At 46.4% G+C, this 19,397-nt stretch overlaps 1 protein-coding gene across 1 annotated transcript in view; it reads right to left on the bottom strand.

The window, feature by feature from the left end:
- LOC146571726 (sodium channel protein type 4 subunit alpha B-like) overlaps positions 1-2,568 on the bottom strand; it is a 70,045-nt gene extending 67,477 nt beyond the window's left edge. The window contains exon 1 of the mRNA XM_085281059.1: positions 2,441-2,568. Coding sequence (XP_085137185.1) covers positions 2,441-2,529 — 89 coding nt within the window. The 5' untranslated portion in view covers positions 2,530-2,568. The remainder of the gene's footprint in view (positions 1-2,440) is intronic.
- Positions 2,569-19,397: the final 16,829 nt, after the last annotated feature.

Below are 19,397 nucleotides of genomic sequence, written 5' to 3'. Positions count from 1 at the left end.
TTTGCCCCACTGTAACAGCAGGATGCAAGATGCTAGCAGGCAAGGCATACATTGAACGCCATAACCAAGTGGCCGGCATAGTGTAAAGGAACATCTGTGCCGAGTATAACCTGGAAGTCCTGAGCTCAAAATGGGAGATGCCCCCAAGGGTGGTGGAGAATGACCGAGCTAAGATCCTGTGGGACTTCCAGATACAGATGGACAAAATGGTGGTGGCTAACCAACCGGACATAGTGGTGGTAGACAAACAGAAGAAGACGGCCGTAGTGATCGATGTAGCAGTTCCCAATGACAGCAACATCAGGAAGAAGGAACACGAGAAGCTGGAGAAATACCAAGGGCTCAGAGAAGAGCTCGAGAGGATGTGGAGGGTGAAGGTAACGGTGGTCCCCGTGGTAATCGGAGCACTAGGTGCGGTGACTCCCAAGCTAGGCGAGTGGCTCCAGCGGATCCCGGGAACAACATTGGAGATCTCTGTCCAGAAGAGCGCAGTCCTGGGAACAGCTAAGATACTGCGCAGGACCCTCAAGCTCCCAGGCCTCTGGTAGAGGACCCGAGCTTGAAGGATAAACCACCCGCAGGGGCGTGCTGGGTGTTTATATATATATATATATATATATATATATATATATATATATATATATATATATATATATATATATAAATAATTGAAGAAGAACTTAATTTACCTGTTACTACCACACACCCAATTCGATTGTTGGTACTCGCTGGCTTGTGTAGCCACTAGGTAACAAAAGCTCAACACGGCCCATAGCATCCTGGAGCACTTCCGTTGTGTTTTGGAGTGTGTACGTGCTTTGTCTCTAGGGGCCACTGTAAATATACTTTTATTTATTCACTCCACATATAATGTAATAAATAAATTATAAAATACAAAAACAACTATTTACATTTCATACATTTCAACTTTTAACTTCTTAAATTTTCAGCTTTTTCCTTTTGAACAAATTTAAAGTGAAACAACACAAAAAAACTGCAAACCACAACGCAATAAATTATGGAGAAAAAAAAGGGGGTGGGGGGGGGGGGGGGGGGGGGGAACGCCCAGATCTTTAATTAAGGGAAACGTTGGCATTCAGAAATATTAATGTCACACTCAACTGACTGCGTTTTATCTTCCCATTGCACTGATGGGTGGACAGTTCTCAGGTGACTGTGCATGTTGTTTGTGGAGCCGGCTCTATATGATATCCTTTTCTTGTAGACTCTACACTCTGCCTTTGTTTTGTCAATAAGATTATGTACCTTGTACTCGGATTACTCAACTGGGTACAAGGAAAAACTAATAAATACTGAGTCTGCGATCGAAGAAAGCAAGCGGCTTTATAATAGCAGTAATGTGGGCTCGCTTACTAAAACGTGTTAACATCCTGGCTGTAGCACTTTGTATAGCTTGGAGGTATGAGAGAGAAGAGCCAGTAAACAAGATAAAAGGTCAAATCGCAGTGATACCGTACGATCAGTAGGGATGGGTATCGTTTAGGTTTTATCCGATACCAGTCCCAAAGCGGTACTTTTGAAACGGTGCCGGTGCTTAAACGGTGCTCAAACCGGTGCTTAAAGAATGGAGAACACACACTTTGTCCAAAAACCTCTCATGTTAGTTGCTAGTTCACCTTACATGCATTAATTTAATAACGTTTAATAACGCAGAGAAGAACGGCTGCTGCTGCATCATCATCCTCATCATTTCTGCTACACTGGCAGGGCTAGGGGCCAGGACTCTGCTCTTCGGGTTTTTGGGGGATGTTGCTAACTCCGGGTCCGATAACAGGCACCACACCCGCAGTAGATGTGCTCGGTGTGAGGTCTCGCAGCAAGCTATCAAATATGGTGCATTTCTCGGCTTTTTTAAAAGCGCTATGCGCCGCCAGGTGTTTCATCAGATTCGAGGTGTTACCTCCTTTGCACATTATCACCTTAAAGCACTTGTTGCTGCTGAGTTTGCATCTTTTGCTGTGAAGTACAGCCAGACTATTGACCACTTCGCCTTGGGCATTTTTAATCTGTAGCTCTGCTCTAAAAGAACGTACGTACCTGGACCCGCCTACTATCCTTGGAAAGGTAAAATGATTAGCTAGAATCCAAAGTGTGTGACATCTCATGGGGCGAAAAAGCACCGAAATAAACACCGAAATGTGCGCTGCTTTTCGGTCTGGTTACTACCGTTTATGTCAGAACCGGTGCCATTACCGGTACCCATCCCTAACGATCAGTGGTAAATAGACCTGCACCTGCAGGCCCCACACAAAGGACAGCTACTCCTCTCTTTCTGTTTTATTTTGTTCAGAGTTTTCTGCAGAAATCTGAGCAGTCTGTGCTCGAACATGTGCGTGTCCTTCTACTGCTGCAGGTTTGTGAACCAAAGTCTATCACTGTCCCACACGTTTCACTGAAAACCAGTTTAAATCAGACTTACAGCTGTGAAGGATTCAGCCTCAGCTGATTGGCTCTCCTCAGCAGCGCGCCTCTCTCCTTCGTGCTGCTCCAGAAATCAAAAAAAGACATTTTTCTGTCTTCGGCGTCCCACCTCTCTCTGATACAGCTCTGTCTGTCTCTCTGTCTGAATCTGTTTTCAGTGATCAGCTCTCTGCTCCAGCTGTTTGTTAATGGCTCCTCCCACATTAGTTACAAGACACACACAAAGAAACAGATGTAGGAACTGTGTTCTCCCAAAGAGACTCCCACATCCTGATTTCCTGGAAACAGTCTGTCTATCACACACACACACACACACACACACACACACACACACACACACACACACACACAAAGTCTTCTGATTTTTGTTTGTTTGTGAAGAAACACAGTAATCACGGGCATAGAGAAAAAAAGTTGCTCACACCCATGCTACCCTGACGTCATGCCAGTGCTTTTTGGGGATTGCATTGCGAGGAACACCTGCTGCTTGCTGCACAGGGAGCAGAGGGGCGTCTAATAACCAGCTTGCAAAATAAAACAAAATAAAAACAAACCAACAAACACAAAAACACCAGACATCATGCTATACACATAATTTGCACTGATGTGTTTTCTGAATTCTATCACACACATATACGCGGAAAAGTGAGCGCGAGAGCCCTCGGTGCACCTGCGTGCAGCTGTGTCTCACACACAACCTGTCGAAAAGGGAGGGGGTGGGCTGCTTCCAAATAAAGCATGTTTCATTCATGATATTGTCAATCCAAGCCCATAATGTATTAATTAGTTTTTCCAGGGTTGTGTGAAATCCTGGAGAAAATACAAACTGAATCTGTGGTGTGGTGATTGTGGTAATTCTCGGGTTGGGACGGGTGAGGAGGGATATTAACCTCCTTATGTCAAACGATATAAGGGGGTTGTGATTTATGACCTAGGAAGTAATAAAACAAAGGGTAGCCATAAAAATATGATATTAATAAACAATATTATATTAATATTATTATTATATTTCATAACTCATCAATTCAATAATTCAAAAATTATTTAATTATTATAAATATACAATTTTTATCATCAATAGCAGTTTTCTCATTTTAAACCAAAAAAAGTTGGATTTTTTTTATGGCCAAAAATGGCATCTGTTCGCGGGCCTGTGTGTGTGTGTGTCTGGGCCCATGCTTGTGTGCGTGTGTGTGTGTAAAAATGTGTTAAACCATACTAAAGTGCTTAGTTAAACTCGTGCTTTTGTAACAGTGAGTATGGCGAGAGATAGAGGCTGCATGTATGGGCAGAAATCTGTGCCATCAGAAACTGAATTTGAATAAGTTAAATTTGAATTTGAATTGCTCAGATTGAATCTGAATTGTAACTTGAATAAATGCTTTTGAAAACTAAATTTGAATTAGTCTAATTTGAAATTGAATTTATGGTTTGAAAATGATCATCACTAAATTGAAATTGAATTTTATATTTTGAAAATGAATTGATTTGCTTTGAAACTGCATTTTATCCTTTAAAAATTCAGCTCTCGAATAATTTCAGTTTCAGTTCCAAAATTCAGTTTTTTGGAACTTACATCCAGTTCCGGTTCAAGCGCCGATTAATAGAACTACGTTTTACTGGCGGACCGACAGTGTTACCGACGGGAATCTACAGCGTCTTGAGCTGAATTAAGACTTCAGAAGTCATTCGTCATGTCGAATGACCAGCGGATAAACTCTCAGGTTGGTAATAAATGTATTACATGTATAAGAACAAGCGTCATGTTAACAAAAGATAGCCGTACGGTAACTTTTATGCTTATTGCAGCTGCTAGCTAAAAACGGTAATTTAGCGTAGTTTGCCCTGAATTCAGCTTTGAAAAACAAATATGATCGACTGTTTCTAGTAGAATTCCAAAGTTGTCATCTTGGACCCTCTCAGAGTACCCCCTCTGTATGCTTGCAGAGACCCCTACAGTAGGGAAACATGCAAAACGGTGTCCAAACCTTTGTATTTTAGCTTTATTTATGTCTTACACGGCATCCCAACTCTTTAGCTAACTTAATAACTTTAGCTAAAGTGAATAGTTAGTCTAATTCATTAGTGCAGCATTACTGGGTCACCTCTGTTTGAAGTGATATAATATGATATACAACTATCTGTCAGGGTCCTGAGACTGGGCGACCCAGGACCCCTGGGCAGTCATGGACCTGTGTTGTTATTATTAAGTATTTTTGGTGTTGCTTCCCCTTCTCTGTGCTTGTACATATGTGTGTGTGTGTGGGTGGGTGGCTGTGTGTCTGAGTACTTGTTTATAGGCGCCGTCAGGCCTGCGGGGTGTGGCCCTGCTAGGGGACTGGCCACACCCAAAGCCACACACCTGCTGCTGGTCAGGCCTCGTCGGGGGAGCTACTTAAGAGAGTCTTGGAGCACCCACTGACGCGGGATCATTGCTTGGGACGCCACGTTAGTTACCCAGTCTAGGCTTTGTCACAAAGTGTATGCCTGCCATTACTGAGTGTCCTGACAGCTGCCGCTATTGTTTCCCACAGGAGGAGCGTGGAAGGCTTGGAGAGCAGCGAGCACCGGGGGGTGCTGACACGGGAGCAGAGAGCACTAGGAGGACACGACACGGGAGTCTGGGGAAAACACTGGGATTCATTGTTGCTTTCTACCACACTGTAAATAAACGCACTGCTTGTAACTTGAGCTCCGCGCCTGGGTCCTCCTTTCCCACATTCCCCCACGGTCTGCCGTCGCAGCCCGTGACACTATCACTGAAACAGCAAACTTTGTAAATAAGCAAACAACACTTCTCATTCTCTAAACGTTTGGCCACAGCTGTAGATTACACTACCAGTGCTTGTTCACTCTTGACAATAATTACATTTCTAAATTGACTTTGTGCATTTACAGGTAAACAATATCTAATATTTTATCTAAATGACTGCTTTGTCTTTGAAAAGGGTGAAGAGCCTGAGGCCGGTGACAGTCCAGTTCTACTCTAAGTACATCCTTACAGTGGCTCACAGGACAAGGCCACATTCCTGTCCTGCCAGAAGAGAAGAGAAACTTCAGTCTTCATGCAGTTCAACCACACCTGTCATATTCCATATGACAGGGGTCTCAAACTCCAGTCCTCAAGGGCCAGTGTCATGCAACTTTTCCATGCCCTCGAGGACTGGAGTTTGAGACCCCTGCCATATGGTGTTCATGCTGTTTTCTACCCCACAGTTACAGCATGTCTGACTGCCTGTTCAGCATATGCAAAAATATATGATGAGTTTAAGCATGTGATGACTAAGGCCTTCCATTATGGTGTTTGTCATCACATGTCACAGACATCTGGATGATCATTTGGAATAAATAAAATACTAAAAACGTGTTACTTAATCTTTTATCTTTATTATTATTATTATTATTGTTCTTATTTTACACTTTTCATTGTTAGGCATTAGGTTTATTTGTAGTAGTCCTTTCCAACGTCTTTCCCTCTTCCATGTTACAGTGTCAGCTTGTCAGCATCTATTTGGGTTTGGAAGTGGAACAGAAAGTAAAGAAATCCAAAGTGCCATTAAAACCAGGAGAGGTTCTTATATTTCAGAAGAAGGGATTAATTCAAAAGACCTCAATGCCATATTTTATTTAGGAACACTAGAGAGCACTTTGCAAAATAACACATTCTTATAATTTCACCCTCAGATGAGCCAAGCTACGACTGTCAGGGAAGGTGATGTAGGTACAGAGCATATGAGAGTGGTTAAGTTAATGTCTCTTGAAGGCACAAGAAGGATCAATGGCAAGGCGTAGAGATTCAGTATCTTCAGTCTTCAGTGGACACTCCATTTCTGGCACAAAACACCTGTAAAAGATGGTCGATTTAGGAGGTGACCCGACAACTTCAGCCTGTCAAACATAGTAATGGAGCAGTATTGTTAGGGGTTCCGAAAGAGACTCAGGCGCAGGCCAGGGTTTTCCTTTAAGCGAAGGACAGTGTGTTTATTTACAGTGAACACATACACCAAGTGGCTATATACAACGTGCAGGGGAAACGGGTCCGGGTCGCCAGGGTCCGTGGGAAACAGGGTTGGGAGAAGGGTGTTCCACACTTTCTGTACAAAACGTTCCCCCTTCAATCACTCCTCTCCGCATCGGGTTCCAAAAACGATCTACAAACAAAATGTCGGGTTAGCAGGATAATAATAAGAAATTCTCAAGGTGAAGGTTAGCCGAAACACAAGCCTAACTGACACTGATAGCTCAATGATCCAGCGAAGACTAGTGCAGACTCGCCATCTAAGTAGTGCAGTAATCAGCTGGGATCAGCGGCCGGTGTGGTGATGAGCAGGTGTGTGGGCCAGCAGCGGGAGCCCGCAGTGAGCACCGCCGTGGCGAGAGAGAGAGAGAGTGAGAGAGAGAGGGCGAGAGAGCAAACAAACCACAAACATATTGCCCAATAGAGGATTGACCAGCGGGGCACAGGGACCATGACAGTACCCCCCCCCCCCTCAACGGGAGCCCCCCGGCGACCCACCAGGCTTACCAGGATGAGACAGATGGAAGGCCCGCAGCATACGCTTGTCCAGGACAGCGGCCCGCGGAACCCAGGACCGCTCCTCAATGCCATAGCCCTCCCAGTCCACAAGGTACTGGAAGCCACGCCCGCGGCGGCGAGAGTCCATAATCCGCGTGATGGAATAGGCGGGCAAGCCGTCCACAAGCCGGGCGGGCGGAGGGGGCCCGGAAGGAGGGCACAGAGGGCTATTCCGGACAGGTTTGATTTGGGAGACGTGGAACACATTGTGAATCCTCATGTTGCGCGGCAGCTGGAGTTTCACAGAGACGGGGTTGATCAGCGCCGAAACCTCAAAAGGACCAATGAAGTTTGGGTTGAGCTTCTTGGACTCAGTCCTGAGAGGAACAAAGCGTGTGGACAGCCATACCTTTTGTCCCACGCTGTATGCTGGAGCTGGTGTGCGGCGGCGATCTGCGGTCTGTTTGGTTCGGTCCTTTGTGCGCAGCAACGCCGTCCGTGCGGCCCGCCAAGCTCGTCGGCACCTACGTAGATGGGCCTGGACAGATGGTACAGAATACTCACCCTCGACAGAGGGGAAGAGAGGTGGCTGGAAACCCAGTGAGACCTCGAAGGGAGACAGACCAGTGGCGGAGGAAGTCAGACTGTTATGGGCGTACTCAATCCAGGGTAGTTCATCACTCCAGATGGACTGGTTGGAGGACGCTGTGCACCGCAACATTGCCTCGAGCTCTTGGTTAGCTCGCTCACACTGACCGTTGCTTTGGGGATGGTAACCGGAGGTCAGACTGACCTTTGCTCCTAATGAGGAGCAGAATTCCTTCCAGACGCCAGACGTGAACTGGGGGCCTCTGTCAGACACAATGTCTTCCGGGATCCCATGCAAACGAAACACATGACGGGTAAGCAGTCGTGCGGTCTCCATGGCCGTGGGAAGCTTGGGTAGAGCTATGAAGTGGGCAGCTTTAGAAAAACGGTCTACGATGGTAAGTATGACAGTGTTGCCTGCTGATTGCGGCAGTCCGGTTACAAAGTCCAAAGCTATATGGGACCACGGCCTGGACGGAGTCGGCAGGGGATTGAGCTGTCCAGCGGGCGGCTGATGAGACGGTTTATTCCGGGCACAGGTCGCGCAGGCGGAGACGTACTCCCGAGCGTCTTTAGTCAGAGAGGGCCACCAGAAGTAGCGCTGGAGGAAGTTGATAGTGCGGTGGACCCCTGGGTGGCACGTAAAGCGGGCAGTGTGGGCCCATTGAAGTACTTGAGAACGTACTGATTGAGGGACGTAGAGCCGTTGGGCTGGCCCACCTCCCGGATCCGGTTCCGACACCTGAGCCTCCCGAATGGCTGCTTCGATCCCCCAGGAGATGGCGCCCACGACACAGGTGGCGGGGAGAACGGGAGCGGGCTCAGTGGTGTCCTCCGAGACTGAGAACTGACGGGACAGGGCGTCGGGTTTGACATTCCGGGAACCGGGTCTGTAAGAGATGGAGAAGTGGAAACGGGTGAAAAACAGGGCCCACCTGGCCTGTCGAGCGTTGAGCCTCTTAGCTGATTGTAGGTATGCCAGGTTCTTGTGGTCTGTCCAGACGAGGAAAGGCTGAGCCGTGCCCTCCAACCAGTGCCGCCACTCCTCCAGGGCTAGTTTTATCGCCAGCAGTTCCCGATCCCCGACATCATAGTTTCTCTCTGCAGGGGACAGACGGCGGGAGAAGAAGGCACAAGGGTGGAGCTTACCGTCCTTCCGTTGCGACAGAACCGCTCCAACCCCTGAGTCGGACGCGTCGACCTCGACCACAAATGGCTGCGTGAGGTCGGGTTGGATCAGGATGGGGGCTGAGGCGAATCGTTTCTTCAGTTCTTGGAAAGCTGCCTGAGCTTCTTTGTTCAACTGAAAAGGAAGCTTGGGAGAGGTTAGCTGGGTCAGCGGCAAGGCAACTCGGCTGAAGTCCCGAATGAACCGCCGGTAAAAGTTGGCAAACCCAAGGAAACGTTGCAGTTGGTGCCTATTAGGAGGTTCCGGCCACTCAACAACGGCTTTTACCTTCACAGGGTCCGGGCGGAGGTTTCCTTGGTCGATTATGTACCCCAGGAATGCAACGGTGGAGACGTGGAACTCACACTTTTCTCCTTTGACGAACAATCGGTTTTCGAGGAGTCGTTGCAGGACCTGTCTGACATGGGTCTCGTGCTCGGATTGGTTTCTGGAAAAGATCAGGATGTCATCTAGATAGACAAAAACAAAACGGTTAATGAAGTCTCTGAGCACGTCGTTCACCAGGGCTTGGAACACCGCAGGGGCGTTAGTGAGACCAAAGGGCATGACAAGGTACTCGAAGTGGCCGAGGTGGGTGTTGAAGGCGGTCTTCCACTCATCGCCCTCACGGATGCGAACCAGATGGTATGCGTTTCGCAAATCCAGTTTGGTGAAAACAGTAGCCCCCTGGAGGAGCTCGAAGGCCGAACTGAGGAGCGGCAGAGGGTATTTATTTTTTACTGTGATGGTGTTTAATCCGCGATAGTCAATGCATGGCCGGAGGGTTTTATCCTTCTTTTCGACAAAGAAGAAGCCTGCCGCGACTGGAGAGGTGGAGGCCCGAATGAGGCCGGCAGCCAGGGATTCCGTGATGTACTTGTCCATAGCGTCTCGTTCTGGAAGTGAGATGCTATATAGCCGACTGGTGGGTAAAGGAGCTCCCGGGAGCAGTTCGATAGCACAGTCATAGGGTCTATGCGGAGGAAGTGACTGGGCGCGGGCCTTTTGAAACACCTCAGCTAGGTCGTGATAAACAGAGGGCACATTAGTTAAATCAGCTGATTTCAATACCCCAGGAGAGGGCGTTTCAGTGCTTGGAGGCGAGGCTGCTTTAAGGCAGGTCATGTGGCAGTCCTCCCCCCACCCAGTGACACGCCCCTTTAGCCAATCTATGTGAGGGTTGTGCTGTTGTAGCCAAGGATGGCCGAGAACTAGTGGAGTGCGAGTTGCTTTAAACACCAAAAAACAGATTTCTTCAGAATGATTGCCAGAGAGGGTGAGCTCGACAGGCTCCGTCACCAGAGTGATGTCTGGAAGGCGTTGACCTGACAATGCCGTAACACGTAATGCATGAGGCAGGGGCTCCAATAGTAACCCAAGTTGCCGGGCTAACTGACAGTCAATAAAGTTTTGTTCCGCCCCAGAGTCGATTAACACCGATAGGGAGCGGCTCTTAGAGTGAATGGAAAGCGTGGCCGGTAGTGTTAAACGGGGAGGAGCTTCTTCCTGGCTCAGCTCGCCCACCAGTACTCCTACCATCACTGGCGGGCGCGCCCTTTTGCCCGCGAAGGGCAGGTAGCCACAACATGTCCCCTGTGACCACAATAGAGGCACTCACCGGCGGTAATCCGGCGCTGACGCTCCGCCGCGGTGAGATGGGAGCCGCCCAGCTGCATGGGTTCCTCTCCGTCCCCGCTCTCGTGAGTCCGGGAGGGGCCGGCATCCGCCATGGCGCCGGTGCCAGAGACTCCCGCAGCCTCATGGAGGTTGTAGTTCCGCTGCGACCGGCGAGCCCGTAACCGCTCATCCACCTTAATACACAGGGACATTAGCTCATTAAAGGAGGCAGGGAGATCACGCATGATTAGCTCGTCCCTTAATTCTTCTCTGACATTGTTCAGCAACGTGCTCCGTAGCGCCTCCTGATTCCACCCTGCCTCTTCTGCCAGAATCCAGAAGTCGATAGCGTATTCAGACATGCTTCTCCTACCTTGTTTGAAGTTGAGGAGACGGAGAGCAGCGGCCTCTGCCCCGGTGCCTGGGTTAAACACATTCTTAAATTTGGAGAGAAAGTCAGCGTAGCTGATGACAGGATCAGAGTTTAACACAACCTGGGCCCACTTTAGTGCACGGCCCCTCAGAAGTTGAACTAAATAAGTGATCTTCGCCCCATCGTTGCTATGAAAACGCTGCAGCTCGCGAAACGTCAGAGACACCTGAGCCAAAAATCCGGCACATTTGTCAGACTCACCCGAGAATGGTTCCGGTGTGGGTAAAGGTCCGTCAGACGGCGTACTGACCCGCGGTGAGCTACCTGACGCTACGGCGGGCGGTGCTGCCTGGGGAGCCGGGCTGGGCGGCTGGGGATTCCCTGGTTGCGCATTTCCCTCCAGCGGTATTAACTGCGCCACCGCCAGGGTCAATGCGGCGACATCCTGCCGTAGCTGCCCGAGCATTTGTTCATGGCGGGCCAGCGCGGCTTCCTGGGCGGCCAGAGCCCGGCCCACGGGGTCCTGTCCTGCTGAGTCCATAATGGCTGGATCGTTCTGTTAGGGGTTCCGAAAGAGACTCAGGCGCAGGCCAGGGTTTTCCTTTAAGCGAAGGACAGTGCGTTTATTTACAGTGAACACATACACCAAGTGGCTATATACAACGTGCAGGGGAAACGGGTCCGGGTCGCCAGGGTCCGTGGGAAACAGGGTTGGGAGAAGGGTGTTCCACACTTTCTGTACAAAACGTTCCTGTCATGAATCGCTGTGCGGCAGGCGGGAGTTGGACCCAAAATGCAGGACTCACAGACTCGAGGGAATGAACTCAAAACACAGCTTTATTTGCCGGTAGAACAAACATACAAACTAAACTAAACTGGGAAGCCACAAACTAAGAACTCACAGGGAGACACAGGGAGATCCACACACAGCATGAGGGACGACGTCACGCCGAACAGAGGGAGACGCAGACAGAAATACACAGAGGGTTAACGAGGAAAGTGGGAACACACGGGGAACACAGGTGACACTGATAATCATAACGAGACAGGGCGGGGTGAACTGAACATGACATGTACGGGCGTGAGAGTCACAAAGTAAACAGGAAGTGCACAGAGGTTCAGACAGGAGGAGAGAGAGCACGGGGAAAACACAGACATAACGGGCTGGGGAAACATGAAACAACCACAAAGGGAGACGAGGGCTCATAAATACACAGGGCACACAGGGGGGGGGAGAGAGAGCACGGGGAGAACTTAGACATAATGGGCAGGGGAAACATGGAATAAAACATAAGGAGAGACGAGGGCTCACAGATACACAGAGGGGCACACAGGGGGTAAAAGCCATGAAGGGAAAACACTTAGGGAACAACACAACAGGGCAACTCAGAAAACATGGCCTAAATAAGGAACAAAATACAAACATACAAGAAAACTAAGAACACTGGGCCAACATGGCCCAGGACCATGACAGTTCCCCCTTCAATCACTCCTCTCCGCATCGGGTTCCAAAAACGATCTACACACAAAACGTCGGGTTAGCAGGATAATAATAAGAAATTCTCAAGGTGAAGGTTAGCCGAAACACAAGTCTAACTGACACTGATAGCTCAATGATCCAGCGAAGACTAGTGGAGACTCGCCATCTAAGTAGTGCAGTAATCAGCTGGGATCAGCGGCCGGTGTGGTGATGAGCAGGTGTGTGGGCCAGCAGCGGGAGCCCGCAGTGAGCACCGCCGTGGCGAGAGAGAGAGAGAGTGAGAGAGAGAGGGCGAGAGAGCAAACAAACCACAAACATATTGCCCAATAGAGGATTGACCAGCGGGGCACAGGGACCATGACAAGTATGCTTTAAAAAAAAAAATCTAATTAAGCATGCACTCAGTACCCTAAGCATTATTATGGTAGTTAAACACAGTGATAGTTGTATATCACATTATATCACTTCAAACAGAGGTGACCCAGTAATGCTGCACTAATGAATTAGACTAACTATTCACTTTAGCTAAAGTTATTAAGTTAGCTAAAGAGTTGGGATGCTGTGTAAGACATAAATAAAGCTAAAATACAAAGGTTTGGACACCGTTTTGCATGTTTCCCTACTGTAGGGGTCTCTGCAAGCATACAGAGGGGGTACTCTGAGAGGGTACAAGATGACAACTTTGGAATTCTACTAGAAACAGTCGATCATATTTGTTTGTCAAAGCTGAATTCAGGGCAAACTACGCTAAATTACCGTTTTTAGCTAGCAGCTGCAATAAGCATAAAAGTTACCGTACGGCTATCTTTTGTTAACATGACGCTTGTTCTTATACATGTAATACATTTATTACCAACCTGAGAGTTTATCCGCTGGTCATTCGACATGACGAATGACTTCTGAAGTCTTAATTCAGCTCAAGACGCTGTAGATTCCCGTCAGTAACACTTTCGGTCCGCTAGTAAAACGTAGTTCTATTAATCTGCGCTTGAACCGGAACTGGATGTAAGTTCCAAAAAACTGAATTTTGGAACTGAAATTGAATGGTGAGAAGTTAAACTGAAATTATTCGAGAGCTGAATTTTTAAAGGATAAAATGCAGTTTCAAAGCAAATCAATTCATTTTCAAAATATAGAATTCAATTTCAATTTAGTGATGATCATTTTCAAACCATAAATTCAATTTCAAATTAGACTAATTCAAATTCAGTTTTCAAAAGCATTTTATTCAAGTTACAATTCAGATTCAATCAGAGCAATTCAAATTCAAATTTAACTTATTCAAATTCAGTTTCTGATGGCACAGATTTCTGCCCATATGCATGCCCCCACCGGGGCATGCATATGGGCATTTCAATTTATTTGCATTTGTCTAATCCAAACTAGGAAATTCAGAATCAAAGTCCGAGTCACAAACTCTCACAATCCCGACAAAACCCCGCGTCTCCCCTCGATCCCCAAAACCTTAGATAAGTTAACAGGAAAAAAGTCCTGAAAAAACCCTTCTGCCGAACTCACACCACTCCTAACCTCGATAGGATAGCTTGATAGGGACTCGCCTGTATCCCCAAAACCTTATACGTGTTAACAGGAACAAACTCCTGAAAAGACTTTAGTCTTTCTACGCAGGACCCCTGCGTGCCTAACTTCGCCCACTGCCAATCACATATCAAATGGGCGGGTGCCACAGCACCCCAGATATCCAATCGGCTACAGGTCCGATTTTTATGATCTGCCGCGGAGGTTAAGACTAGCACCGCGCTCCCACATGACTCCTGTCTCCAGCCAGATCAACGACTGGCGTTGCTTTCCCTCTGTGCATATCAATAGGTATGTAGGTAGGTTAATCTTCCTGTCCTGTTTTTACATTTCCTTTGACCTTTTGTCAATCTTTTCATTTCAAAAAAAGACCACAATGATTTGTAACACCTACAATGCACTTTTTAAAAATATTTATATAAACTCGGCTTTAACACGGGCTAAAGTACTTACATATCATATCACAACATCAGCTGTCATGGCCTACTCGGGTAACTCATTTCATCTTGATCATCTTATCTTATACTCCTTTCACATTTTACTAGTTTGCGTATTTTAAAACTCTTCTTGTTTTTCTTTTTCTAGACTCTGAAATCAGCCAGCTCTGCTCCAGCCCTGTTTCTCTCAACAAAACTGGTAAGTTTTTCATTCTCGATCTCCCTAATAACAGCTAATTGTATGCAATAACATTAACCGTGTTTCATTTTGAAACTCTTTTTAGACATCTCCGACTTGGATGATTATCTATTCCCTCGCAGTCCGAATTCCACACTACAGCCACATACCACCGACACCAAGGGAAAAATATTCTTCTGTCCAACAGGGACAGACATGATTTGTTAACCGAGCTAGGCAGTCCGGCCCGCAGTTCCAGAGCTCCACGCTCCCTCCCTCCACCCCGGCCTGCGCGGCTTGCCAGCCATCAGGCGCTCGAAAGCTGGCGCGCCTGCTCTTGCAAGCCAGACACGGTCATTCTCTCCACGGTCTCATAATTTGCCATTTTAAACTATCGTTTTTATTTACCATAACTTTTTCTTTTTACCCTCTAATTGTCAGGTCTAGGCATTAAACGCCTCAGAGCATTCAAGACAGCGAGCACCAGGACCATTAAGTCGAGGACAAAGACAAAGCGCAACCGACAGCAGCTTGTTTCTCTTGCTCTATGTCTCATTGTTGAATTAATGTCCTTGATGAAATAAGAATTAAATAAGCTCTTTTGTTTTTTAAACATTCTCCTTTTACATTCTTCTGTGTGAACAGTGAATAACTAGAAACAGGATATAAGTGACCCATGTTTAGCACTAAACCTAGCTCTAGCTATGTCAAACCCCAATATCGATCCTAATGTTGGTGAATCTCAAAATACATTTTCACAAAGCAGTGAGCACCCTGCTGCGATCATTGATAATGACCCTTTAGAATTGCTCAATTTAGCTCTTGCCCGATTAGCACATAGTGAAAGTCTTTTGCAAAATAGCTGTCACAGTTCGGGTGTGGAGTCTGGTGACATCAGAACACAGTCAAACGTTGCTCATTCTCAAAGCTGCCTAACACAAAACATTTCTTCTGAGCCTTTCGCAGCTCTTACCATGTGTTCACACCGAACGCGATAGACGCGACCAAACGCCAGAGGCCCCTAGCTTGACGCATGCACGTTCGCACCTCGATGCATGTCCAACGCGAATTATTCACGTGTCAAAATATCCAATTTTGACGTGCGTGAAGCAGAAATGTGGGAGGAAGTAGTGCCAGACGGTATGTTTGCAGGATGGCAGCTGTCGATCTACCGTTTGAAGAGAGAGTCTCCCTTCTCTATTTACTGTGGAGAGCAGAGCAGCGGCGTTAAGGACGTCCTCGCCGTACCTGGGTCCATCAGGTCCTCCAGAAGTGTGAGCAGTTTGGTGAGTTTCACCACTTGCTCCAGGAGCTGCGCCTGGACTTTCAGCGATATCACCATCTTTCAGTCACCCAGTTTGAGGACCTGCTGTCCTGTGTCGGTCCAAGCATCGCCCGCCTAGACTAGAGATGGCACGATACCACTTTTTTATGTCCGATACCGATACCGATATCATAAATTTGGATATCTGCCGATACCGATATGAATCCAATATAGTGTTTTTTAATCAACAAAACTGTTTTTTAAATATCTTGCTGCATTTTGTATAAGTTCATACTCAAGTTTAAAACAACAACTACACTAAAGCTATTCTGTTATACCTGTATGCAAAAAAAAAATGTTTCATAGTTCAGCAATACTGATCAAGCTAATAAACTTAAACCTACACCATCCTCCCTATTCTGGTATTTTAAAGAGTACTTAGCGTAAATATTAAGCAACCTAACTAATAGGGTTCCAACTCCCAGCAACAAAAATAAATAAATAAAAAATAGGGAACCACCCCTCACGCTCCACCTCATGATGCTTAATCGACGTAATCAACCTTAATTTGATGCAGTGTGAAAAAAAATGCACAGAAATCAATTGTTTTTCAAGAAATATTAAATAGATTCAACATCTTTCTTCAACAGAGCTGCAGACTGCACAGATGGTACCTTCCCAAAGGAAAAAGTGCTATAGCTTACTAGGGTATATATACAGTATATTAGACTTAATAGTTACTATATACAGTAATGGACTTCTATTCATTTTACATCAGATTAAAACTTTGTGTGTCAGATAATTATTTATTAAAAGCTTTTATTTATTAGACATTTTAAATGAGAATAAGAAAGAAAAGTATGTCTTTGTGCCCCCTTTTTCCTGTTAATGCCCTATCGGCCCCCCTGGCTAAACTTTGCTAGATCCGCCCCTGCTCAGTTACCAGCGTCAGCTACGTAGAAAAAGATCCTCCAGTAGAAAGTAATAATAAATACATTCTAACAACAGCTTATCAAGCTTAAACGTGCTGCTGTTGTTCAGCCGCTGGTTTCCTCTTTCTGGTGCAAAGTGGGCCAAAAACAAACTAGAGACACAGACTCGCGACAGAAAAGCCGATCAGCTGATCATTAAGCAGTTTTATGATTGAAGTAGCAGCAGGAGAGCGAGAGGCAGTCGCTTGTTAAGCTTAACGCAGGAATGCTTTACATTCAGAGATGGACTTACACACTTGCTTTACTTCTCTCGGGGATAACTTTGTCGGAGATGAAATGCCGGGTTGCTAGCGAAGCTCCAAATGCTATCCAGACCACCGACAGGTCCTGCATGCCACAGCCGCTCTATCACGTGATGCATACTGCTCCGACGTGCTAACGTTCTGAGGCGAGTTACGGCGTGTTGCAAGTTTTGTGAGGTGCTTTCGTGATATTTAATGGATCGGATTACATTTTTTATTTTTCTCCGATATCCGATCCAGTAATTTAGGTCAGTATCGGACCGATACCGATACGTAATATCGGATCGGTCCATCTCTAGCCTAGACACCAACTACAGGCGCTCAATCCCACCTGCAGAACGCCTGTCCATCTGCCTGAGGTTAGTAAAAGTGTTTAATACGGTAGTCCTTTATTGAGACCTGTGCTAATACAGTGGGGCAAAAAAGTATTTAGTCAGCCACCGATTGTGCAAGTTCCCCCACTTAAAATGATGACAGAGGTCAGTAATTTGCACCAGAGGTACACTTCAACTGTGAGAGACAGAATGTGAAAAAAAAATCCATGAATCCACATGGTAGGATTTGTAAAGAATTTATTGGTAAATCAGGGTGGAAAATAAGTATTTGGTCAATAACAAAAATACAACTCAATACTTTGTAACATAACCTTTGTTGGCAATAACAGAGGTCAAACGTTTACTATAGGTCTTTACCAGGTTTGCACACACAGTAGCTGGTATTTTGGCCCATTCCTCCATGCAGATCTTCTCGAGAGCAGTGATGTTTTGGGGCTGTCGCCGAGCAACACGGACTTTCAACTCCCGCCACAGATTTTCTATGGGGTTGAGGTCTGGAGACTGGCTAGGCCACTCCAGGACTTTCAAATGCTTCTTACGGAGCCACTCCTTTGTTGCCCGGGCGGTGTGTTTTGGATCATTGTCATGTTGGAAGACCCAGCCTCGTTTCATCTTCAAAGTTCTCACTGATGGAAGGAGGTTTTGGCTCAAAATCTCACGATACATGGCCCCATTCATTCTGTCCTTAACACGGATCAGTCGTCCTGTCCCCTTGGCAGAAAAACAGCCCCATAGCATGATGTTTCCACCCCCATGCTTCACAGTAGGTATGGTGTTCTTGGGATGCAACTCAGTATTCTTCTTCCTCCAAACACGACGAGTTGAGTTTATACCAAAAAGTTCTACTTTGGTTTCATCTGACCACATGACATTCTCCCAATCCTCTGCTGTATCATCCATGTGCTCTCTGGCAAACTTCAGACGGGCCTGGACATGCACTGGCTTCAGCAGCAGAACACGTCTGGCACTGCGGGATTTGATTCCCTGCCGTTGTAGTGTGTTACTGATGGTGACCTTTGTTATTTTGGTCCCAGCTCTCTGCAGGTCATTCACCAGGTCCCCCCATGTGGTTCTGGGATCTTTGCTCACCGTTCTCATGATCATTTTGACCCCACGGCATGAGATCTTGCGTGGAGCCCCAGATCGAGGGAGATTATCAGTGGTCTTGTATGTCTTCCATTTTCTGATGATTGCTCCCACAGTTGATTTTTTCACACCAAGCTGCTTGCCTATTGTAGATTCACTCTTCCCAGTCTGGTGCAGGTCTACAATACTTTTCCTGGTGTCCTTCGAAAGCTCTTTGGTCTTGGCCATGGCGGAGTTTGGAGTCTGACTGTTTGAGGCTGTGGACAGGTGTCTTTTATACAGATGATGAGTTCAAACAGGTGCCATTCATACAGGTAACGAGTGGGGGACAGAAAAGCTTCTTACAGAAGACGTTACAGGTCTGTGAGAGCCAGAGATTTTCCTTGTTTGAGGTGACCAAATACTTATTTTCCACCCTGATTTACCAATAAATTCTTTACAAATCCTACCATGTGGATTCATGGATTTTTTTTTCACATTCTGTCTCTCACAGTTGAAGTGTACCTCTGGTGCAAATTACTGACCTCTGTCATCATTTTAAGTGGGGGAACTTGCACAATCGGTGGCTGACTAAATACTTTTTTGCCCCACTGTACATCTGATGCCATCAGCTTGTCCTCGGTCACGATTTCCTTCCACATATAGCTTTGCAAAAATTGCATAAAAAGCTCTTGCAGGAACAAAAATATAATATTCCAGAAACACGCTTTGCCGATCCGATCAGCTGTTCGTAACACTTCCCACAGTGAAACAGACGTCAGCGCGAACTATCACATGTCGGCCATTTCCTGGTCGAAACCGGAAGTGACGTCATTTTCGCGGAAATTGTAGTTTTTTACTTGTAGGCCTTAAAAGCCTATACTGGTCATGTTTGACTTTTCTGAATAGTTGCTGGGATGCTTAGAACTCGAATTGCACTGCTGGAAATAGTTTATTTTGATGCACCTGCTGTTTTCTTTGCAAATTTGCATCATAGGATTGTTTTTTGTTTTTCCTGCAGTATATAAAAATTGCTGTATCTCCAAAATAAAACTATGAAGACACTCAAAATAAATTTCCTGTTGTTGTAAACTATTTTTTGCAACTTTTTTGTATTTAAAGCGTTGAGGGATAAACCTCTTAAATTTCTCCAAGTAGAAA

This window comes from Mchenga conophoros, linkage group LG7, assembly GCF_057382185.1.
Source record: "Mchenga conophoros isolate Kocher_MC1m ecotype Shallow Benthic linkage group LG7, M_conophoros_male_GT1.1, whole genome shotgun sequence".
Lineage (NCBI taxonomy): Eukaryota > Metazoa > Chordata > Actinopteri > Cichliformes > Cichlidae > Mchenga > Mchenga conophoros.
Note: the sequence above shows the minus strand (reverse complement) of the source record. Positions and strands in the feature narration are given on the sequence as shown.